General features: G+C 51.2%; 1 protein-coding gene across 3 annotated transcripts; it reads left to right on the top strand.

Moving 5' to 3' along the window:
* The first annotated feature begins 1,568 nt into the window (after positions 1–1,568).
* VPS51 (VPS51 subunit of GARP complex) lies at positions 1,569–23,973 on the top strand. Of its 3 annotated transcripts, XM_081340137.1 has the most exons (10): positions 1,569–1,787; positions 3,559–3,688; positions 6,779–6,925; positions 9,821–10,040; positions 11,188–11,926; positions 13,694–13,909; positions 17,912–18,130; positions 19,225–19,337; positions 21,365–21,452; positions 23,406–23,973. In XM_081340137.1, the coding sequence occupies exons 1-10, from the start codon at positions 1,596–1,598 to the stop codon at positions 23,664–23,666; spliced, it is 2,325 nt and encodes a 774-aa protein (XP_081196263.1). In that variant the 5' UTR covers positions 1,569–1,595; the 3' UTR covers positions 23,667–23,973. The 3 variants fall into 3 exon arrangements, 2 of the variants coding, with proteins under 2 accessions (XP_081196263.1, XP_081196264.1); XR_014028070.1 differs by lacking the exon at positions 23,406–23,973 and having other exon boundaries at positions 19,225–19,489; positions 21,365–21,447; XM_081340138.1 differs by lacking the exons at positions 1,569–1,787; positions 3,559–3,688 and adding an exon at positions 4,670–4,826.
* Positions 23,974–24,001: the final 28 nt, after the last annotated feature.

Here is a 24,001-nt window from a genome sequence, read left to right as displayed (position 1 = left end):
ACACACCTTAAATCATTAAAATCCTTTCTTTAGATTCCTTATTACCATTGTAATTTTACCTCCCACCTTTGCTGTCACAACCTATCCGGAGTGCCTAAGTGAATACATTATCTCTGCCCCTGATTACATCTCCCATTACTCAAATTCTATCGCCCCCGTGCCTTATTTACAAGTGGACCTTTTATGGCTACTAGTTCCTAGGGGGTTGTCTCTGAAGTAACCGACAGGTCCACAAATTCATTCTCTCTCTCTCTCTCTCTCTCTCTCTCTCTCTCTCTCTCTCTCTCTCTCTCTCTCTCTCTCTCTCTCTCTCTCTCTCTCTCCATCTCTATCTAACTATCCATCCATCCGTTCATCTGTCTCTCTAACATCAATCTTTATCTAATCTATAATCTAACAATCTATGATGTCTGTTTATCATCTATGTATCATCTATATCTCATTATATTATCTATTTCATGTATCTGTCTGCCTATCTATATCATGTATCTATCATCTATCTCTATCATCCATCATCTATCTACCCTACCTGCCCATCCGTCCATTCATCCATCTTTCTATCCCTCTCTCCATCCATCCATCCATATCTCTCCATCCACCCATCCGTCTCTATCTACCTACCTACATACCCATCCGTCCATCCATCTCTGTATATATATATCCATCCATCCATCCATCCATCCATCCATCCATCTATAGAGAGAGTTAGAGACAATGACCGCTCATCTCCCTCTCAAAAAGCCTCTGGGCTGCGTACAAATACTGCAACGTGAGGCAATTAAATCAAGAATGAAGCATGAAGGAGGCTTTCGTGGGGGCTCATGGTGGCCCCCACATATAGACCCCGGCTGGTGAGCAAGCAAGCGAGAAACGCGGACAGAGCGGCCTTAAGCAATCTAGGCCAGGGGCCTGCAACCTTGACCGCTTTAAGACTGGTGGACTTCAGCTCCCAGAATTCCTCAGGGGTAGGCAACCTTGGCTCTTTTATGACTCATGGACTTCAACTCCCAGAATTCCTGAGCCAGCATGGCTCAGCTTGAAAACCTCTCCCTTTCCCCTCAGCTTGGCTGGCTCAGGAATTCTGGGAGTTGAAGTCCACAAGTCATAAAGCAGCTTAGGCCTAGGCCAGGGGTAGGCAACCTTGGCTCTTTTATGACTCGTGGACTTCAACTCCCAGAATTCCTGAGCCAGCATGGCTCAGCTTGAAAACCTCTCCCTTTCCCCTCAGCATGGCTGGCTCAGGAATTCTGGGAGTTGAAGTCCACAAGTCATAAAGCAGTTTAGGCCTAGGCCAGGGGTAGGCAACCTTGGCTCTTTTATGACTCGTGGACTTCAACTCCCAGAATTCCTGAGCCAGCATGGCTCAGCTTGGAAACCTCTCCCTTTCCCCTCAGCGTGGCTGGCTGAGCAATTCTGGGAGTTGAAGTCCACGAGTCATAAAAGAGCCGAGGTTGCCTACCCCTGGCCTAGGCGGAACCTTTCCGGAAGTGCGAGGGCGGCGCGTCTCCGTGGAGACAGGAGAACTTCCGTCTACGTCAGCCCCGCGACGGAAGTGCCCTCCGGGGGCGTGGCCACGGCAGCCCAGGCGCTTTTCCATGGCGGCGGCTCAGCCCGAAGGCGGCGCGGAGCCTCCGGGCGGGAAGCGGCGGCCTCACGGGATGCTGAAGCTCTACTACGGGCTGCCGGACCCGGCGGGCGAGGCTTTGGCCGACCCGGCTAGGGGCGACCTCGGCGGCCCCACCGACATCAACGGGCCCCACTTCGACCCGGAAGTCTACCTCACCAAGGTGTGTGGGGGAGGGGAGGGGGGCGCTTGGGACGCCCCCTCCCCTTTGCCGAAGGGGCTTGTGAGCGCGTGCAGAAGGCCTGCGCTGCTCGAGGACGGCCCTTTCGCCTTCCCCCCATCTTCCAGGAGGACTACAACCCCCATCATCCCTTTTGGCCGTAGAATCCCAGGGCTGGAAGGGACCCTGGAGGTCATCTAGTCCAGCCCTCTGCCCAGCGACGAGACTCGGCTTTATCCCATCCCGGTTGTCCAGTTTCTCCTTGCGCCTGGAGGGTTATGGGAGCCGCACTCCCATCCATCCATCCATCCATCCATCCTGGTGGGCCCTGGGTAGAAAAGAGCTGGTGCCGGTTGCCGGGGAAACAGATTGGCAGCTTAGTCTAGGCCGGGGATGGGTGGGGTGGGTGGGTGGGTGGGGGGTTCGACCTATTCTTCAAAGCGCCAGAGGGCAGGACAAGAAACAAGGGATGGAAATTCATCAAGAGGAGAAGCCACCTGGAATTAAGGAGAAACTTCCCGACAAGTGAGGACAGTTAACCAGTGGAACAGTTTGCCACCAGAAGTTGTGGCTGCTCCGTCACTGGGGGGTCATTAGGAAGAAAATGGACAGCCATTTATCCTGGATGGTCTACGGCAGGGGTCTTCAACCTTGGCCCTTTGATGACTTGTGGACTTCCAACTCCCAGAATTCATAACGGCCAAGTTTGAAGACCCCTGCTTGTGGACTGCAACTCCCAGAATTCCTCAGCCAGCAAACTTGGCAACTTTTAAGACTTGTGGACTTCAACTCCCAGAATTCCTCAGCCAGCAAACTTGGCAACTTTTAAGACTTGTGGACTTCAACTGCCAGAATTCCTCAGCCAGGCCGCTGGCTGAGGAATTCTGGCAGTTGAAGTCCACAGATCATCAAAGGGCCAAGGTTGAAGACTCCTGGTATAGGGACTCCTGCTTCAGGAAGGTCTTGCACTAGGAGACTTTCTGTTACTTTGTGTGTTAAATACTGGAGTTAAATGGGAGGGGTGTGTGTGCCATAAAATCAGACCTGTATTAGCTCGGTGGTTAGTGTGCAGCATTGCAGGCTAACTCGCTGCTCACTCAGCTCGAACCTGACCGGCTCAGCCTTCCATTCTTCCAAGGCCGTAACATGAGGAGCCAGATTGTTGGGGGTAAGAGGCTGACTCTGTAAACTGCTTAGAGAAAGGCTGTAAAGCGCTGTGAAGCAGGATATAAGTCTTAAGTGCTATTGCTGTTCTATTCCTATTCCTAATCTTCTATTGTTCTATTGCCATGGTGGCACCGTGGTTAGAATGCAGCTTTGCAGGCTTGCTCACTGCCAGCGGTTCGATCCTGACCAGCCCTAGGTTGACTCAGCCTTCCGTCCTTCTGCAGTGGGCAAAATGAGGAGCCAGATTGTTGTGGGCGTGATGCTGACTCTATAAAGCGGCTAGAGAGGCTGTAAAAGCACTGTGTAGTGGTATATAAGTCTTAAGTGCTGTTGCTTAAAAAATAAAAAATAAAAACTTGCCTCAAAGTCTTGGTCTTCCTTAATGAGTCCTCTCTCTCTCTCTCTCTCTCTCTCTCTCTCTCTCTCTCTCTCTCTCTCTCTCTCTCTCCCCCTCCCTCCCTCCCTCCCTCCCTCTCTCTCTGGAGATGTTGATTGGCCTCGGGGCTTTTTTTTTTCTGCCAACCTCAGGATCTTGCAATAAAGACAAAAGAACCAGCAAAGCTGTTTTCTGCCGCCAGAAAACCTTATCGTTTTTCCCCCCTCTCAGCTGCGGAAGGAATGCCCTTTGGCCCAGCTGATGGACTGTGAGAAAGACATGGTGAAGCAGATCCGAGCTCTGGATAGCGACATGCAGACCTTGGTCTATGAGAATTACAACAAGTTCATTTCAGCCACAGGTAATTTGGGGAAGGGGATATACCTTGCCCTCTGGAATGTATAAAGACTTGGAAATGGATGCTTTTCCCACGAAGAGTCTTTATTTTAAAGCAGGGGTGTCAAACTCAATTTCACTGAGGGCCGCATCAGCCTTGCGGTTGCCCTCAGGGGGCCGGGTAGGCGTGGCCTACTGGGTGGGCGTGGCTAGAGTGCATATGACCTACTGGGTGGGTGTGGCCAGCTGTACATCGTTTGCATCAAGGGTGCCTATGGGGGCCTGGGCAGGAGTGGGACAGATCTGGGGGTCTCTGGCAGGAGGAGGGTCTCTGGGCCAGGGCCAAGGCAATGGGAGCTGTTCCCTCACTGTTCCAGGATGGCTTCGCGGGCCACATGAAACCACTTTGCGGGTCAGATCCGGCCCCCGGGCCTTGTGTTTGACATGTCTGTTTTAAAGCCTTCAGTGGTTTAGGACTGTGTCGCCCCGAAAAACTCTCTTTAGGTCTACAGGCCAGTCCTCGACTTGAGGATGGTTTTTTATGCTTATGCAGTATGGTGCTCTGGGAATGTTCAGCATTGCAAGAAAGCCTGTCAAACACCACCTTCCCCGCCCCCCCCCCCCCCCGGCCGAGAAGTCCACAGGAGTTGGGTGAGATTGCAGGCCTTTGTAGTGGCTCCCATATTCTGGAACGTGCCTTCCTTCGAAGGTAGAGGAGAGAAAAAACCCCTGCCGAAATGTTTCTTCTGTCAGGTCTTTGGCTCGAACTGCGAGCATTTCATCTGAGTATATTTCATCTTTTCTGGTAATCACAGAGTTGTATTTCTCGTTGTGTTCTCTTTCATGGCTTAGTTTATTCTGTTATTTTCTGTTCTGTTCACACTCTTTATTTCTTCTTTTTATTGTTGCAAGCCGCCTAGAATAAACCCATCCTAGACAAAAACATACAAAGAACAGTTGCAGGATTTGGGTATGGTTAGTCTAGAGAAAAGGAGTAAGGGGGGGGACATGATAGCAGTATCCCAGTATTTGAGGGGCTGCCACAAAGAGGAGGGGGTTAGCCTATTTTCCAAAGCCCCTGAAGGCAGGAGAAGAAGCAACGGATGGAAACTCATCAAGGAGAGAAGCAAACTGGAATTAAGGAGAAACTTCCTAAAAGCGAGGTCAGTTAATCAGTGGAACTTGCTTGCCTTCAGACGTTGTGGGTGTTCCCAACACTGGAAACTTTTAATTTAATTTAATTTAATATTTGCATTTGTATACCGCCCTTTCCCTGAGGACTCAGGGCGGTTTACAGGGAATTAAAAATCAAAACATACAAAAGTTAAAACCAATTAAAAAGCATTAAATTCACCCTGTACATTAAAACCCCAGTTAAAATTTTCTCCTCAGCCTGGGCCCGAGAGCTCAAAGAGCCAGGTCTTCAGGCCCCGGCGGAATGATCGGAGGTCGGGAGCAGTCCTCAACTCTACCGGCAGCTGGTTCCAGAGGGCAGGCGCTCCCACTGAGAAGGCCCTATCCCTGGGTGTCACCCGCCGGCAATCTCTCACCGGCGGAACCCTGAGCAGACCCTCCCTGTGAGAGCGCACTGGGCGAAGGGCGTTTGATGCCGGCAGCAGGTGTTCCCTCAAATAACCCGGACCCAGGCCATGTAGGGCTTTATAGGTGATAACCAGCACCTTGAATTTCACCCGGAGGGCAACCGGAAGCCAATGCAGCTCGCGGAGTAGAGGTGTTACATGGGAGTATCGGGAGACCCCCATTACAACTCGCGCGGCCGCATTCTGCACCAGTTGAAGCCTCCGAGTGGTCTTCAAGGGCAGCCCCATGTAGAGAGCGTTACAGTAGTCCAAACGGGAGGTCACAAGCGCATGAGTGACTGTGCGTAGGGCGTCTCGGTCCAGATAGGGACGCAACTGGCGCACCAGGCGAACCTGTGCAAAAGCCCCCCTGGTCACGGCTCCTATGTGATCTTCAAAATTGAGCCGTGAATCCAGGAGGACGCCCAAGTTGCGAGCCCTATCAACGGGGGGTAACACCTCACCCCCCATCGTTAAAGGTGGAATAACTTGGTTAACCCGAGACGCCGATATGCACAGCCACTCAGTCTTGGCGGGATTGAGACGAAGCCTGTTTCTCCCCATCCAGACCTGAACCGCCTCCAGGCACCGGGACATCACGGAGAGGGCATCACTGGGTTGGTTCGGGGTGGAAAGAAAAAGTTGGGTATCATCAGCGTACTGGTGATACCCCACCCCAAAACCACGAATGATCTCGCCCAGCGGCTTCATGTAGATGTTGAACAGGAGGGGCGAGAGAACCGACCCCTGAGGGACTCCACAAATGAGAGACCTCGGGGCGGATCTCTGCCCTCCTGTCAACACCGACTGCGAGCGGCCCTGGAGGTAGGAGGAGAACCACCGTAGGACGGTGCCTCCCACTCCCAACCCCCTGAGACGCCGCAGCAGGATACCATGGTCGATGGTATCGAAGGCCGCTGAGAGATCTAATAGGACCAGGACAGAGGAGCAACCCCTGTCCCTAGCCCTCCAGAGATCATTCACCAGCGCGACCAATGCCGTCTCCGTGCTGTGTCCGGGCCTGAAGCCCGATTGGTACGGGTCCAGATAATCAGTTTCCTCCAGGAACAGAGGGAGCTGATGCACAACCACACTCTCAACAACCTTCGCCAGGAAGCGAAGGTTGGAGACTGGACGATAGTTGTTTAAAACAGCCGGGTCCAAAGCAGGCTTCTTGAGGAGGGGTCTCACCACCGCCTCCTTCAAGGCGGCAGGGAAGACACCCTCCTTCAAAGAAGCAGTTATTACTGCATGGAACCAGCCTCGTGTTCCCTCCCGAGCCGCATAAGCTAGCCAGGAGGGGCACGGATCCAACAAACAGGTGGTGGAGCTCAGTCTCCCCATGATCCTGTCCACATCATCAGGGGAAACAGGGTCGAACTCAGTCCAGATAACGTTAAAGAACAGACTGGACAGCCACTTGTCTGAAATGGTATCGGGTCTCCCGTTGTGAGCGGGGGGGCTGGACTAGAAGACCTCCAAGATCCCTTCCCACTCTGCTATTCTGTTACTCCTTTCCTTTTGTCTCCCGCTAGACACGATCCGCAAGATGAAGAACGACTTCAAGAAGATGGAAGACGAGATGGATTGCCTGGCCGCCAACATGGCCGTGATCACCGAGTTTAGCGCCAGCATCAGTGGGACTCTGCAGGATCAACACGAGCAGATCACCAAGCTGTCTGGTGGGTGTGTCTGCCGTGCCCCCCCCCGGGGTTTTAGATGGATGTGAGACCGAAGCGTCTAATTTCAGCAGTGAATTTTCTTGGATGACAAAAAGGACACAGGAGGCTTAATATCCCCAGTCCTTCTATGACAGGGATGGGAAACTCTGGCCTCTTTACGACCTGTGGACGTTTAACTCCCAGCCAATCAACTCCTGGCTGGCTCAGGGATTCTGGGAGTTGAAGTCCACAGGTCGTAAAGGAGCCATAGTCTTCTCTACAATAAGATTCAACGAACCATAGAGATAGGGTTTTTTTTCTAATCACGCATTCCCTATTACTATTCATATTTATAAAGATAGCTTAGGCAAATGTGTTCATTATGAATATTATGGCGCCTGTGCTGCAAGATGAGTACCTTGACTTGTAGAGAACCAGATGTATAGATAACCCCCATCTTTGTTCCAAGAGCCCTATTATCTCATGAGACTACAAACCAGTTGACAACAGATACACTCAACTTAGCGACCACATTTGGGACCTGAACTTCCGTTGCACAGCAAGGCAATCATTGAGGGAGCCGTGCCCGGTTTTACGACCTCTATGCAAGACCCGTTAAGCCAGGGGTAAGCAACCTTGGCTCTTTTATGACTTGTGGACCTCAACTCCCAGAATTCTGGGAGTTGAAGTCCACAAGTCATAAAAGAGCCAAGGTTGCCTACCCCCTGCGTTAAGTGAATCACTGCAGTTGTTAAATGAATCTTGCAGTCATTAAACGAAACTGGCTTTGTGACGGCTGCGGTGTCCCGAGGTTATATAATAAAAGTTTTGCAACCCTCTCAACGGGCAAAGTCGACGGCGAAAGCCAGATTCACTTGAAACAACCAGCTTCCTAATTGGACAGCTGCAGCGATTCACTTAGCAACTGTGGCGTGGAAGCTTGTAAAAGGGCAAAACTCCCTTAGCAACTGTCTCGTGTAGCTACGGAAACTTTTGGCCGTAAGTGGTGGTTGTCATGGTTCCGATGAATAATAATAATAATAAACCTTTATTGTCAAAGTACAACATGTGTACATTGAGATTAGCTGAGCCTCCCCCTGTGCTCTCTCCCCCCAACACACAGTGACAACAAACCCTCCATCCCACCACACTATGTGAACCAACTATACCACACACCGGCCTCCCAAGTCAATTCTGCATAAGATTATGTCCCATTTAAAAGCCTAACAGCCCACGGATAAATGCTATTTTTCAGCCTGTTGGTACGGCTGGCTATACTCCTATATCTCCTACCAGATGGTAGAAGAGTAAAGAGATACCGTACACTGCGATAATCAAGTTCGCAGATGATACAACTGTGGTGGGTCTTATTACAGGTGGGGATGAGACAGCATATAGGGCGGAGGTACAAAAACTATCCATATGGTGTAGTAACAACTTGCACTTAAACATCGGCAAGACGAAAGAGATGGTGTTAGACTTCCGGAGAAAAAGGGAGGAACCTGCCCCACTTTACATCGGGGAGGACTGTGTAGAGAGAGTTTCCTCCTTTAAATTTCTGGGAGTCCTCTGTGAAGATCTGACCTGGAAAGTTAACACAACCCAGGTGGCTAGAAAGGCCCAACAGAGGCTTCACTTTCTTAGGATCTTGCGGAAGAACAGGGTAGAACAACAGCTAATGACCCTCTTTTACCGGTCTACCATAGAGAGCGTCCTCTCGTATGGTATTGTGGTTTGGTATGCTGGTCTGACAGCCGCGGATAGGAAAGTATTACAGAGGGTACTGAGCACAGCACAAGACATTGTGGGCTGTTCCCTGACACCACTGGATGACATCGCCAGGGCTCGCTGCCTTGGAAGAGTGAGGAAGATTCTCAGGGATGACTCACACCCTGGACGGTATCTCTTTACTCTCCTACCATCCGGTAGGAGATATAGGAATATAGCTAGCCGTACCAACAGGCTGAAAAATAGCTTTTATCCGTGGGCTGTTAGGCTTTTAAATGGGACATAATCTTATGCAGAATTGACTTGGGAGGCCGGTGTGTGGTATAGTTGGTTCACATAGTGTGGTGGGATGGAGGGTTTGTTGTCACTGTGTGTTGGGGGGAGAGAGCACGGGGGGAGGCTCAGCTAATCTCAATGTACACATGTTGTACTTTGACAATAAAGGTTTATTATTATTACAGGGTGTGAGTCATCCCTGAGAATCTTCCTCACTCTTCCAAGGCAACGAGCCCTGGCGAGGTCATCCAGTGGTGTCAGGGGACAGCCCACAATGTCTTGTGCTGTGCTCACCACCCTCTGTAATACTTTCCTATCTGCGGCTGTCAGGCCAGCATACCAAACCACAATACCATACGAGAGGACGCTCTCTATAGTAGAATAATATAATTATATAATAATTATATAATAATATAATAATAATATAGTAGAATAAGACAAACAAATTGCAGTCATATTATTTGTCTAAAAAGTCTTAGTAATGAAACGGAACATCGGCACTCACGGAGGGATGCCAGAATCTGGAATCTCCTCCACCCCAAACCCATTGTAACACACACACAATCCCCGCCCTTATCTACACGTCATAAATCACATTATCCAATTAGTTTCACGTCTGTACACAGGCTTTTCTTATCTTCTCAAAGTAGACGTTAGAAAAATCCCCTGCCTGCAAGATTCAAAGCGAAGCAGTTGAAACAACAGGCCGTCTCTTCCGTGGTCAGTGCAAAATCACGTCAATGTTTGCAGCATTGACGGTTGCGAGCCAGAGGACGGCCTGTACGCAACTGGCAGATTTGGCCAGAAAAAAAAATGCACTGGCAGATTTAACAACGCCGCTTACACCTCTGAGAGGGACGTGTTAGTTCCCAAAGGAAGAAGGGCGTAATCCGTGTCTCCCCACCCCCCCAGGCGTCCATGCGCTGCTGCGCAAGCTGCAGTTCCTGTTCGAGCTTCCGGCCCGTCTCAACAAGTGTGTGGAGCTGGCGGCTTACGGGCAGGCGGTCCGGTACTACAGCAAGGCCCGCTGCATCCTCCACCAGTACCAACAGATGCCCTCCTTCCGGGGCATCCAGGACGACTGTCAGAAGATCATGGCTGACCTTGCTCAGAAGTTGCGGGAGAAATTCCGGTAGGCGTCTCAGAGGAGACGGTGAGACCAGGGCAGACGCTTGGCCCGGCAGGCCACCGAGTTTGCAGAGGGCCAAAAAAAGCCCAGCCACAAGGTTTGGCCAAGAAGCCCGGGCGGTCCCCAACTGTGGAATCAACTTCCCCTTGAGCTCCGGATGGCCCCGGATCTCCGGTCCTTTCCTCGTGGCCTTAAAATATTTCTCTTCCATCAGGCTGACCTGGACTGACGATAGGGATTTTTAAGTAGAATATTTTAAATATTTTATCATTTTATCATTGGGGCTTGTTAGTTTAATCTTTTTTAACATTTGTATTATTGTGTTTTATTGTTGTTAGCCGCCCTGAGTCCTTCGGGAGATAGGGTGGCATATAAGCCCCCCCCAAATAAATAAACTTTTACACCCCTTCTGACCAACCGGGTTACCGATTTAACCCCCACGGCGATTCCCTTCACCACTGTGGCGAGAAAAGTCGTGAATTGGGGCAAAGCCCGCTTAACCAAGGTCTCGCTCAGCAACATACAAAGTTTGAGCTCAGTTGTGGTCGTAAGCCGAGGACTACCAGTGTCAAAAGGGCCAGCGGCATAACTAAATGTTAAATAAAATGTACTTCCAAAGTATGTTTGCTTAATTAAATTGCCTGAAACAAACCAATTTGGGGAAGGGATGCTACAGCCAATTGTGGTTGTACGTTGAATGAGAGCCTGTAAATCGCAGGGTGTGGCACTGATCCTCCTTGACTTATGACCGAAATTGAGCCCAAAATTTGTGTCGCTAGGTGAGATTTGTTAAGTGAATCTTGCCCCATTTTGCGACCTTGCTGGCCACTCTTGTTAAATCACTGCAGTTGTTAAGTTAATAACATGGCTGTTAAGTGAATCCGGCTTCCTCGTTGACTTTGCTTGTCAGAAGGTCGCAAGAGGGGGGGTCACCCGGGACGCTGTGACCATCATAAGTACGAGTCAGTTGCCAAGCGTCTGGATTTTGATCATGTGACCCCAAAGACGCTGCAATGGCTGGAAATTTGAAAAACAGTCACAAGCCATTTTCTCCGGTGGTGGTGTAGCTTCGGTCACTAAACAAGCTGTTGTAACTCAAGCCTTTTTATGAGCCACACCCCCACCCCCGTTTCGTCTTGTCTTTCTCCAGGGACGGAGGCTCCGGGGCCAAGGACTTAGCCGAATGCGTGGAACTGCTGCTGCAGCTGGGTGAGCCGGCGGAAGAGCTGTGCGACGAATTCCTCTCCCACGCCCGCTGCCGGTTGGAGGCCGAGCTGCGGGACCTGGAGGCCGAACTGGTCAGGGCGGGCGGCCCGGCCACCGACATCCTTGAGTTCACGGACCGCGGGTGCAACAGCTTGGTCAGCAACATCTGCCTGGTGATTGCCTCCTACCAGGAACTGTTCGTCAACCGGGAAGGCGCCCATGGCATCGCCCACATGGCTCGCGACAAGCTGGTGGCCTTCGTCGATGGCCTGATGGCGTGCTACTTCGCCCTGGTGGAGAGGCGCATTCAGCTGGAAAAGGGGGTAGGCGACAACTCGCTGCTGGTGCGGGCGCTGGACCGCTTCCACCGGCGCCTGCAAGCCCTAGCCAAGCTTCTGCCAGCTTCGCAGGCGGCAGCCGAAGGCACGGAGATCGTGGTGCGGGCCGCCAAGGAGCGCATCCGACAGTACCTGCAGGCCTTGGAGAGCTTCTACCTGGACTGCCTGACGGACGTGCGCCAGTCCTTGGCTGCCCCTCGGCTAGTGGGGAAGGATAACCCCAGCCTGGCAGAGCTGCTGGCCACCATCTCGGCCTCCATCCTCAACCAGATCAAGTCGGTCCTCACCTACGTTCACCTCTTCACAGCCAAGGACATCAGCTTCTCAAACAAGCCTTACTTCAAGGTAAAAGGAGGGTTTGAAAATGAGAAAGCTCTCTCTCTCTCTCATCCTTAAAAAAATTTTAAGACGTGTGGACTTCAACTCCCAGAATTCCCCAGCCAGCGTGACTGATTCTAGCCCGGGGGTCTCCAAACCTGGCAACCTGAAGACTTGTGGACTTCAACTCCCAGAATTCCCCAGCCAGCGTGGCTGATTCTAGCCCAGGGGTATCCAAACTTGGCAACTTTTAAGACTCGTGGACGTCAGCTCCCAGAATTCCCCAGCCAGCTGGCTGGGGAATTCTGGGAGCTGACGTCCACGTATCTCCAAGCTTGGGAAACGCTGCTCTAGGGTCAGGTTAAGTAAATATTGCCCTAGGAAGCATCCGTCTTTATCTCTGCAACTATAAAGCCAGTTTTTCTGATGTTTTCCCCTGTTGTCCCTCCTCCTTTCCTTAATTTAATTCTGGCAGTTGAAGTTCACACGTCATAAAGTTGTCAAAGTTGAAAAATTTAGACACTACGGAGCCAGATTAAGGCCAACCGATGTCCTGGGTTCCCCTCCATAATGATCCCTCAGTTCTCCCATTCCTCGATAAGACATTAAAATCCAGCAAATGCTGAATAATTTTTAAATTCAGTTTTCTTCCAGGCCGTGTCCCAGGCTGGACTCCACGTTGACATTAAATGCAAACTATTTTTTTTTAAAATGTATTTATTTCATAAATGCTAAATAGCAGTAAGCAGCGTGGGTGAATTATAGACAATAAACAAGTGTAAGACATTAAAATCCAGCAAATACTGAATAATTCTTAAATTCAGTTTTCTTCCAGGCCGTGTCCCAGGCTGGATTCCACGTTGACATTAAATGCAAACTATTTTTTTTTAAAAAAAACTATTTATTTCATAAATGCCAAATAGCAGTAAGCAGCGTGGGTGAATTATAGACAATAAACGAAGCATAAGATCATGGCATCCGGCCCTCTCAATTCCTGGCAATAGAATTGGGAAGAAATGGAGGTAGTGACAGATTTTATTTTCCTGGGCTCCAAGATCACCGCAGACGGGGACTGCAGCCAAGAAATTAAAAGACGCTTGCTCCTCGGAAGAAAAGCCATGGCAAATCTAGACAGCACACTGATTTCAGCTCACGGGTTTGCATTCTATGTATTTCACGAGAACCGCCAGGATCTTCAAACACCGAACAGTCACATTTGTTTCACAGAGACGGGTGCCAAAAAAAACCCCAGAATTAAATCTCAGCTCGCTCTGACCCCGATTCGGGCTCCAGCCTGCTGTGGGCGGGGGGGGGGAGACCTGGCCAGCCAGGAATTCCCCCCCCCCCCCGTGCTCCTTTTTAACTGGCCACCTATTATAGTGTTATAGGGACACGGTGGCTAAGTGGGTTAGGACGCTGAGCTTGTCGATCAGATGGCCGGCAGTTTGGCGGGTCGAATCCCGAGTGCCGCGTAGCAGAGTGAGCGCCTGTTACCTGTCCCAGCTTCTGCCAACCTAGCAGTTCGAAAGCACGTAAAAGCAAGTAGAAAAATAGGGACCACTCTGTTGGGAACGTAACAGCATTCCGTGCGCCTTTGGTGTCTAGTCATGCCGGCCACATGACCACAGAGACGTCCTCGGACAAGCGCTGGCTCTTCAGCTTTGAAACAGAGATGAGCACCGGCCCCTAGAGTCGGAAACGACTAGCACGCATGTGCGGGGGAACCTTTACCTTTTTTTTTTATAGTGTTGCCCCCCACCCACCCACTAAACTGTCCCTTTTATTTTTGTCTAGGGTGAATTCTGCAGCCAGGGTGTCCGAGAAGGCCTGGTGGTCAGCTTTATCAAGTCTCTTTGCCAGATCGCCCGTCAGTTCTGCGAGAGCCCGGGGGACAAAGGGGGGTCCAGCCCCCCGGCTCTCCTGCTGCTCCTCTCCCGCCTCTGCTTGGACTACGAGACGGCCACCATCAGCTACATCCTCACCTTGACCGATGAGCAGTTCCTGGTGCAGGTAGGGCCAAAGGCTGCTTTGGGGGGGCGAGGGTGGGAGATTCAGAAGCTCAAACTTTGCAGGCCTCCTTCGGTCTCAAACCTCCTCGGAAGCAAAATTCTGGTGAACGGACCCTCCAAACAAAGAAATTGGGGTGCGACGCAGCGTATTCCTCGAATTGCAAGGCCCGACCCAGCAGGAAGTCTTCATTCGTTCCAGCGCTAACATTGCGTGCCACGGCGAGTCCTTGACTTAACGACGGCAGTCGGGACAGCCGTAAGTCGAAGGCCTTCCTACGACCAGACCTATTTTGACAGCAGTCGTGAAGGGAATCGCAAGAGTCGTAAACCCAAATCCATCCTGCTCGAGGGCCAGACAACTGCACATCAAATCTCGACGGTCACAAAGCTACAGGCTAAGACCTCGTCTTAACGACCACAACTGAGCCCCGCATTTTTGCCGCTAAGTGAAACATTGGCCAAGCGGGCTTTTGCCCCTTTTTACGACTGTTCGTGCCACAGTTATTCAGTGGATCACTGCAGTTGTTCCAGTTAGTAACGCGGTCGTTAGGTGAGGATCAGGGAAACTGCTCCGGATTTTCAGGATGAGGCAGAGACGTCTGCTGCCTGACCCTGCTGACAAGGAAGGCCTGTGAGGAAATGAATCAACGCTTTATTCAAATGCGCAGGTTTTTGTGACTTTCCATTTACAAAAAGTTTGCCTTTTAATAATGTTGTTTGTCAGAAAGGTTGCTACCATCGTAGAGTTAATGTGGCTCTCCATCTACAACAGTATTTCTCAACTTGGGGAACTTCCCACTGTGGACTCCAACTCCCAAAATTCTCAGTAGTGCCTCTGGTGGCTGGGGAATTCTGGGAGTTGAAGTCCAGCCCTCTTGAAGCATGCTGGCTGGGGAATTCTGGGAGTTGTAGTCCACCCCTCTTCAAGCATGCTGGCTAGGGAATTCTGGGAGTTGACGTCCAGCCCTCTTCAAGCATGCTGGCTAGGGAATTCTGGGAGTTGAAGTCCAGCCCTCTTCAAGCATGCTGGCTGGGGAATTCTGGGAGTTGAAGTCCACTCCTCTTGAAGTATGCCGGCTGGGGAATTCTGGGAATTGAAGTATGCTGACTGGGGAATTCTGGGAGTTGAAGTTCACTCCTCATGAAGCATGCTGGTTGGGGGATTCTGGGAGTTGAAGTCCGTTGCTCTTCAAGCATGCTGGCTGGGGAATTCTGGGAGTTGAAGTCCACTCCTCTTGAAGCATGCCGGCTGGGGGATTCTGGGAGCTGAAGTCCCCAAGTCATAAAAGGGCCAAATTTGAAGACCCCTGGATTAGACTTTTCATGCTTTAACGTGACCGCAAAACTTCCAAACTACAAGGGAAATAGCTTATGCTGGTCTATGACCAGAGTAAAGATTTGGTTTGTTTTGACTAGGTTTGCCATAAAGCCAGAAATCCAGGGCGAGAAGAAGTGTAGAATCAAATAATTTTGCTCCCTGATCGCTGCTGATCAGATGCACAAACATCTTCTAATGGGGGGGAGAGAAATTTCTAACTATTATGCAACCTATCAGTTTATAATTTTTTTAAAAAAAAATATAAAGCCACAGCAAGCTGATGAAAGGAGAAGGAATACATGATGTACCCAACACAATTTGCACAATTTGTGCTAGGAGTTTCCCTGTTGCGATACGCTGGGTGTTGCTTGCGCCACTGCACAGTTGTCTCCTGCAATGTGCCAAAGATGCCACTTCCTGCTCTTGAGATGTGGGGGGAACCTCAAGGAAAAGCCCGCAGTGGGTGCAGCTTCTCAGCGGCAGACAAAAAAGTTGACCGCAGGCAGGCCTCGGCTTACGACGACTCATTTAGTGACCGTTGCAAGCTTACAAAAGGTCCTGGGAAAAAAGAGACCGGTTTTCACCCTTGCGATCTTTGCAGCCTCCCCACGATCACGTGGTCAGAATTCAGATGCTTGGCGACTGACTCGTACTTGCGACCATTGCCGATGACGTGATCCCCTTTTTGCAACCTCCTGCCGAGCAAAGACCACGGGGGAAGGCAGATTCACTTAACAAATTTGGAAATTTGGGGCTGAATTGTCGTAAGTCGAGGACTACCTGGATTAAAGGCATTAGCCGAAAGTCCCTACGTTGACTTAAGCTTGGATGTCTGTCTCAGATTAAAGATCCTAATTTCAAAACTAGGCGTGTAACAGCATGGACGTCTCTAACCAGAGTCCTGCAACGTGGCAACTTTTAGACATGTGGACTTCAACTCCCAGAATTCCCCAGCCTTCTGGGAGTTGAAGTCCACACGTCTGAATGTTGCCAAGTTGAGGAACACTGCCTTTTATGAACAGACTTGGAGAAATCCTGAATGTTTTAAGGGGGACTTTTAATTTCCCCACCACAGCTGCCACTGTCTCCTCTTACGTAGAAATCTGACTTTGGGGCAAAAAAATAATAATAAAAAATCCGTATTACTGCTACAGCTCTTCCCCAATTCAGAGCCAAATAGAGCATCTCCTCCTTTTGTCAAAGCCTCTGCAGAAAGCGCTAGCTTGGCACAGGCGCTGCAAAGGGGAAGCCCGTTGGAATCTCTCCTCCAGCGGGAATGGATTGAGCTGCTGGCAGCAACGGGAAGAGTAGGACCGCCCTTCCTTCAAATGGCGGTCAGGATGGATGAAAGAGAACATTACCAGCTCCGGGTTCAACTGTGCTCAATGGGCCCCTGTTGCTCTCTGAGCTGGGTGGTTTTCTTGCAGACGTTTCATGACCCAGCTAGGGAACATCATCAATGCTAGGAGGGAGGGGGGGCTTGTGGAGAGGAGGAGGAGGAGGAGGAGGAAGAAGAAGAGAAGGAGGAGGACTGTGGTGTCCTTGATGCTCTCTGAGCTTGGTGCTTTTCTTGCAGACGTTTCATGACCCAGCTAGGGAACATCATCAGTGCCAGAAGGGAGTTTGTGGAGTGGAAGGAGAAGGAGAAGAGGAGAAGGGGGAAGAGGAGGAGGAGAAGGTGTAAAGGAGGAAGACAACTATTGGTCCTTGGTGCTCTCTGAGCTGTTTGGTTTTCTTGCAGATGTTAAATGACCCAGCTAGGGAACATCATCAGTGCTAGGAGGGAGGAGGGCTTGCGGAGGAGAGGAGGAGGAGGAGGAAGAAGAGAAGGAGGAAGGAAGACTGTGGTGTCCTTGATGCTCTCTGAGCTGGGTGGTTTTCTTGCAGACATTTCATGACCCAGCTAGGGAACATCATCAATGCTAGGAGGGAGGGGGGCTTGTGGAGAGGAGGAGGAGGAGGAAGACTGTGGTGTCCTTGATGGGTGGTTTTCTTTCAGACGTTTCATGACCCAGCTAGGGAACATCATCAATGCTAGGAGGGAGGGGGGCTTGTAGAGAGGAGGAAGAGGAGGAGGAAGAGAAGGAGGAAGACTGTGGTGTACTTGATGCTCTCTGAGCTGGGTGGTTTTCTTTCAGACGTTTCATGACCCAGCTAGGGAACATCATCAGTGCTAGGAGGGAGGAGGGCTTGCGGAGACGAGGAGGAGGAGAAGGAAGAAGAAGAGTAGGACTGTGGTGTCCTTGATGCTCTCTGAGCTTGGTGGTTTTCCTGCAGATGTTTCATGACCATACTAGGCGACATCCTCAGTGCTGGGAGGGAGTGGGCTTTTTTTTCAACAACTTTATGGTTGCCTTGAATCGACACCCATCAGCGTACATCAAAATGAAATTTGGTTGCACACAGCTCTCTTTTTCCACGTGTATTAGTGGCTCGCTCTGTCAGGGTTGGTGTCCTTGATGTTTCCAGCTCTCGTATCCACCCTGAAGTAACTGCTGACTTTCTGTTGCATCGGACGTCAGGCTCCACCCTCCCCTGCCAGGATGATGGGAGGTGAGGTCCGGAAGACCTCACCGGAAAGGGCAGGCCGTTTAAAAATTCCGGTGGGGAGGGAGCGAGGCTTCCGTGTGCGTCTTCCTACCCGCTAGGGCTGTCCCTTCTCACCGGGCCTTGTCCCTCCACCAGGACCACTCCCCCGTGACGCCGGTCACCGTGCTGTGTGCCGAGGCCAGGGAGGCGGCCCAGAAGCTGCTGAACCATTACGTCAAGGTGCAGGGCCTGATCATCTCTCAGATGCTGCGCAAGAGCGTGGAGACGCGCGACTGGATTGCCACCATCGAGCCGCGCAACGTCCGGGCCGTCATGAAGAGGGTGGTGGAAGACGCTACATCGATTGACGTGCAGGTGAGTGCAGAGGAGGCCCAGCCAAGCCCCTGGGAAGAAGGTGAAGAAGATGCTTAGGGCAGGGTGTGTGTGTGTGTGTGTGTGTGTGTGTGAGAGAGAGAGAGAGAGAGAGAGAGAGAGAGAGAGAGAGAGAGAGAGAGATGCTAACATGGAATGTTTTGGCTTGACCAAGAGATGAAGAAGTAGCCATTTCATGTGTTAAACTTGTGTATTGCTTTAAGCGTTTGGATTAAGGTTGGGAGGGGGGACGAGGAGGATTGCACCTTTCAAGGCCATCTCTAACTAAAGAAGATAAGGCTTTGGCGGGTTTCCTAATGGAAGGGAAACAAATTCTTTAAATTAATTGGAGAATATGATTAATGACAAAATTAGAAAGGCGGAGAATTGTGTTTTAATATATTGTGCAAGGCGGGAGCGCAGATTTCAGATTCCAGCTTCCTTCGAACAAGCATTTGCCGGTGTATTCGGCTGAATAAAGGACTTTTAAGGTAGACAATAAAGGGACGCGGTGTCTCAGTGGGTTAGGACGCTGAGCTTGTCGATCAGAAGGTCGGCAGTTTGGCGGGTCAAATCCCGAGTGCCGCGTAACAGAGTGAGCGCCTGTTACTCGTCCCAGCTTCTGCCAACCTAGCAGTTTGAAAGCACGTAAAAATGCAAGTAGAAAAATAGGGACCACTCCGGTGGGAAGGTAACAGCGTTCCGTGCGCCTCTGGGGTCCAGTCATGCCGGCCACGTGACCACGGAGACGTCCTCGGACAAGCGCTGGCTCTTCGGCTTTGAAACGGAGATGAGCACCGGCCCCTAGAGTCGGAAACGACTAGCACGCATGTGCGGGGGAACCTTTACCTTTTAAGGTAAACAATGCCTCAGAGTCACTTGAAAAGCCCCTACGTCGGAAACTTGATGAGTTTGTTTGTAACCGTTTATTGCTCCAGAAAAAAAAATGCAGGCCAAGAATCTTTCTTTGGCTAGCTGGCTAAGCGGGATGGAGGAGACGCAGAAGCCGAAGGTGGCAGATCTGACGGCTTGGGGGCAGCCTCCTACCTGGCCTTACTAGCAACTCGCATTCCCCCTGCCCCGGTCTCTCCTCGCAGGTGGGCCTGCTCTACGAGGAAGGGGTGCGGAAAGCCCAGAGCAGCGATTCCAGCAAACGAACCTTTTCCGTGTCCAGACAGCAGAGCCGCTACGCGCCCAGCTACACCCCCAGGTGAGCCGGCGGGAGAGGCCGCCTAGCAAGCGGAGTGGCAGAAGTTACGTCCTCTGCGCGGAACACCCGTGGAAGCGCTCTGCGGGGCTCTCCTCATCAAGGGGAGCAACTCTGGCCACTGCGGAGGCCGAGAGGAGAGTAGCGGAATGCAGGTAGTCCTCTACATGCGGCCAAAGTTTCCGTGGTTAAGTGAGACATTGGCTAAGGCAGCAATAGCGAGCCTTTTAGAGACCGAGTGCCCGAACTGCAACCCAAACCCCACTTAATATATCGTCGGGTGCCCAGTGGGTGTGGCCCATTGGGTGGGTGTGGCTGCGGTGGTAACTTTGCGGGATCTTTTTTTCCCCCGAGAAGTTGAAATTGATTGATTGAACTAAAGCGAAAAGGTTTTATGAAACTCAGCTGAAGGCCTAGGACTGGGGCGACGGCACGCGTGCCCACAGAGAGGGCTCTGCGTGCGACCTGTGGCACCCATGCCATAGGTTTGCCACCTCGGGGTTAAGGGAATTTCGCCCCATTTTACGACCTTTCTTGCCTAAGCTATGAAGTGTCTCGGGGCCACGGGATCTTCCTTTTGTGACCTCCTGACAAGCAAAGTCAGTGCGAGAAGCCAGATTCACTTAACAACCGAGCTACGAACTTATCAGCTTCGGCGATTTGTGTAACGAAACATGGCAAGAGAAGCCGTGAAATGGGGCAAAACGCACTTGACGCATTTGTCACTTAGCGGCCTAACTTCTGCCCTCATTGGTGGCAGTCAGTCAAGCACTCCCAAGGGTCTGGAAAAAAGCCTGGCTTTTAAAAGCACTTTTTTTTGGGAGTCACCAGAAAAAGATCCTTAGTTACACAGAGAAACAAGTGCATAGCGGTAGATCAAACTGGGGGGGGGGGGTCCTGGGTGTTCTCTGAGCTTGGTTGTGTCCTTGCAGACGTGTCATGACCAGCTAGTCCAGGGCTTTTCAACCAGTGGCACGGGTACCACCTGTGGCACATGGGCACCTGGCAGGTGGTACGCGACCATCCTAGAAAAGTGGTAGCGGGGGAGGGGAATGAGCTGAACCGGTGGCAGCACCACACAAGCCTGAGCGAGAGACGGCTGGAGCTGCAGGGCTGTCAGGGCTCAGCGGAAGCACCAGGATCAGCGCCAGGATCCAGGTGGAGCTCAGCACTGATCCCGGCGCTTCTGCTGAGCCCAGAAGCGCCAATCAGCTGGAATGTTGCAGCATCTCCAGGGTCTTCTGATTTACATTCAGATGCTTGATTCATATTTACGACGGTCACAGTGTCCCAGGGTCATGTGAAGTGACCAAAACCTGCTGCAACCACCCAGCAGAGGGGGGCGGGAATAAAAACCAAACACCCCCCACCCCACCCCCGCTGCCAATCCTCAACAGAAATGCTCACAACAATGAAAACCTCGGACAGGAGGAAGAGCGCCGCCGGGCGGGCAGGCAGGGGTCTTGCTCGGCTGTGGCTTGGGGGGCACTTTTTTCAGTGCCATTGTAACTTCGAACAGTCACTAAGCAAACTGTTTTAAGTCGAGGACTACCTGTATTTTATCACTTTTTTCCTTTTTTTTTTTTGGTCAAGTTTTTGACCCCTTGCTAGGCGACTGGCGGTGCTCGGATCTTGCCCTATCCTAAAAGTGGTACAGTGGGTGAAAAGGTTGAAAAGCCCTGAGTTAGGGAACATCAGTGCTAGAAGGGAGGGGGGCTGCAGAAGGGAGGAGGAGGAGGAGGAGGAGGAGGAGGAGGAGGAGAGGAAAAGGACTGTGGGGTCCTGGGTGCTGTCTGAGCTTGTGACCCTGCAGACGTGTCTTGACCCAGCTAGGGAACATCATCAGTGCTAGAAGGCAGCTTGTGTAATGGAGGCGGAGAAGGGGAAGACTGGGGGGTCCTTGGTGCCTTGGTCCTTGTTTCCTTGCTACCAATTCATGACCCAAATAGGTAACCTCATCGGTGTAGATCGGGGGGGTAGATCGAATGATTTAAAGTAACCGACTATGTCTTCTCTCCAACTGCGCCCAGCGCCCCCATGGACACCAATCTGCTGAGCAACATCCAGAAGCTTTTCTCGGAGCGGATCGATATCTTCAGCCCCGTGGAGTTTAACAAGGTGAGGACAGGTGGGCTACAGGGAGCCCAGTTTTTCCTAAGTTTTCTTTCTCTCCGCCCAGCAATCGACCAGTCAGAATACAGCTGGAAGGGACCTTGGAGGTCTTCTAGTCCAGCCCCTTCAGAAGCCGAAACAAGGGGGCTGCTTTGAGCACCGGCTCGGAGGGCTTTTAGCAGGGAGGAGCTGAGACGCCTCCGAGATAATGAAGGCACTTAGAATCGTAGTGTCAGGCCTGCTGCAATCTGATCTCTAAAGGAAGAGAAACGCTCGGCTCCCATCCGCTGGACGCAAAAGCTGCTTTTACTAAGAGATGCTGGTTGCAGTAAAGTCAGGCAGAATCCGACGTTTCCCGCTCACGAGTACATTTCCTTCTGGCCTGTCCCTCCCCGGTGACCAGTCCAGTGCGAAATACCGCTGGGATGTTTTGGGGAACGCTGAGGTGTTTCGGCTGGTCACTTTTCACACTGGGAGCAAGACGCCTTGGCACGAACTGATCCCAGGGTGATCTGCTTTTCTTCCCGAATTCCCACACAAAAATGCACACAGATTTATTGCCTGTTTGTCGTCCCCCTCCCCTTCAGCTTTCCTCCCCCAATCCTTTGATGGCAGGACACCAGCACGGCACCAAGCCGAAGATGATTTTAGAATAGAATAGACTTGGAAAGGACCTTGGAGGTCTTCCAGTCCAGTCCCCTGCTTGAGCAGCAGAACCTATACTGGCTATCCAGTCTCTTCTTAAAAGCCTCCAGACCTTGGAGGTCTTCTAGTCCAACCCCCGTAGCCCAAGGCAGGGGAGGTAAGGAGTTGTTAAGGCAAGGACTACCTGTTCTGATTCCGTGCCAGCCAGTTGAGTCCGGGGAATCCGAGGAGGAGGAGCGGCCTGGGGAGCCATCAGAGTCGGAGGAAGGCTCTGAGGAGCTCCGGGACTTACAATCTGATGCAGAGCCTAGCCCCTCCACTCATGCTCAGGCTGAGCCCCAGCTGTGCTAGGAAGCCAAGTCAGACTCATAGCTGGAAGACATCATAGACCAGTGATGGCAAATCTTTTAGAGACCGAGTGCCCAAACTGCAACCCCAAAACCCACTTATGTATCATTGGGTACCGGGTAGGTGTGGCCCATTGGGTGGGCATGGCTGCAGTGGTAATGGCAGACTGGGTGGGACTAAACAGTTCAATCAATCAATTCCAACTTTGCAAAATCTTTTTTTTTCCCCACAAGAAGTTGAAATTGATTGATTTGATTGGACCTTTTTTTTTCCACGCGATGGCAGAGGCCTAAACTGAAAAGGTTTTATAAAACCCAGCTGAAGGCCTAGGACTGGGGCGACGTCGCACGTGCCCACAGAGAGGCCTGTGTGCCACACGTGCCATAGGTTCGCCACCATGGTCATAGACAATTGCAAACGCCAACAGGCAACAAGAGTAGGACAGAGGGAGGCAATGGGGCAGCTCCAAGGGCGGAGGAGAAGGCATTGAGAAGCCACGCCTGGGGGCTGCATAATAAAAAGGGAAGGTGTGGGGCGGTGCTGGTTGCTGAAGGCAACCGTTTGTGAAGGAATCAAGTTTCATGGAATCATGTTCTGTTTGCCTTGCCTGTGGGCATTTCTCCGTTTGCATCGTGTTTTGTTTGCCTTTGCTTTTGGGACATTTTATTTATTTTATTTTATTTTAATTCCATTTATACCCCGCCCTTCTCCGAAGACTCAGGGCGGCTTACAAGCTTAGCAGTCTGTCAATAATAATAAACGGGGTTTGTTTTTTTCCTGCATTTCCAGCCTACTTGTTAAAAGAGGGGTTTGACCTTGTGAGTTAACAAGGACCTCACGTAGGCTGGGACAGAACACTTACCTACCATTAGAAGGATTCCTTCCGAGTTTGCACGTGGTTGCTTCTCAGTCTTTTTTTTTTAAATCCCTCCTCTTTTAAACCTTCCTCCCTCTTCTTCCGACCAGGTCTCTGTGCTGACGGGCATCATCAAGATCAGCCTGAAGACCTTCTTGGAGTGCGTCCGGCTGCGGACCTTCGGCCGCTTCGGCCTGCAGCAGATCCAGGTAGACTGCTACTACTTGCAGCTCTACCTCTGGCGCTTCGTTTCGGACGAGAACCTGGTGCACTTTTTGCTGGACGAAATCGTGGGCAGCACGGCTCACCGGTGCCTCGATCCCGTGCCCATGGAGCAGAGCGTGATCGAGGTCATTTGCGAGCGCGGATAGAACGGAGAGAGGAGTAATAGTGAGGGAAAAAAATCTTAATTTGGACCCTCGGGAACACGGTTTCTCCAGCTGGGGGGGGGGAGACTTTTAAGCGGTCTGGGACTTCCAACTCCCAGAACTGGCTGGGGCATTCCGGGAGCCGAAGTCCAGACCACTTAAAAAGTTCCCAAGCTCGCTATCTGTTCAAGCAAAGGATCTTCTGAAAACCTCAAGGGACCACATTTCTGTTTCGACTGTACCCAAAGCGATGGAGGGAAAACTTCAACGGTGGGAAAATTCCGATAAATAAAAGTGTAATTTAATCCTCTGTTGCCTTCAGAAGACTGGATTGATTT

The sequence above is a fragment of the Vipera berus genome (assembly GCF_964194415.1).
Source record: "Vipera berus genome assembly, chromosome: 16".
NCBI classification, from domain to species: domain Eukaryota; kingdom Metazoa; phylum Chordata; class Lepidosauria; order Squamata; family Viperidae; genus Vipera; species Vipera berus.
The sequence above is the reverse complement of the archived record's forward strand: the minus strand, read 5'-3'. Positions and strand labels throughout refer to the sequence as shown.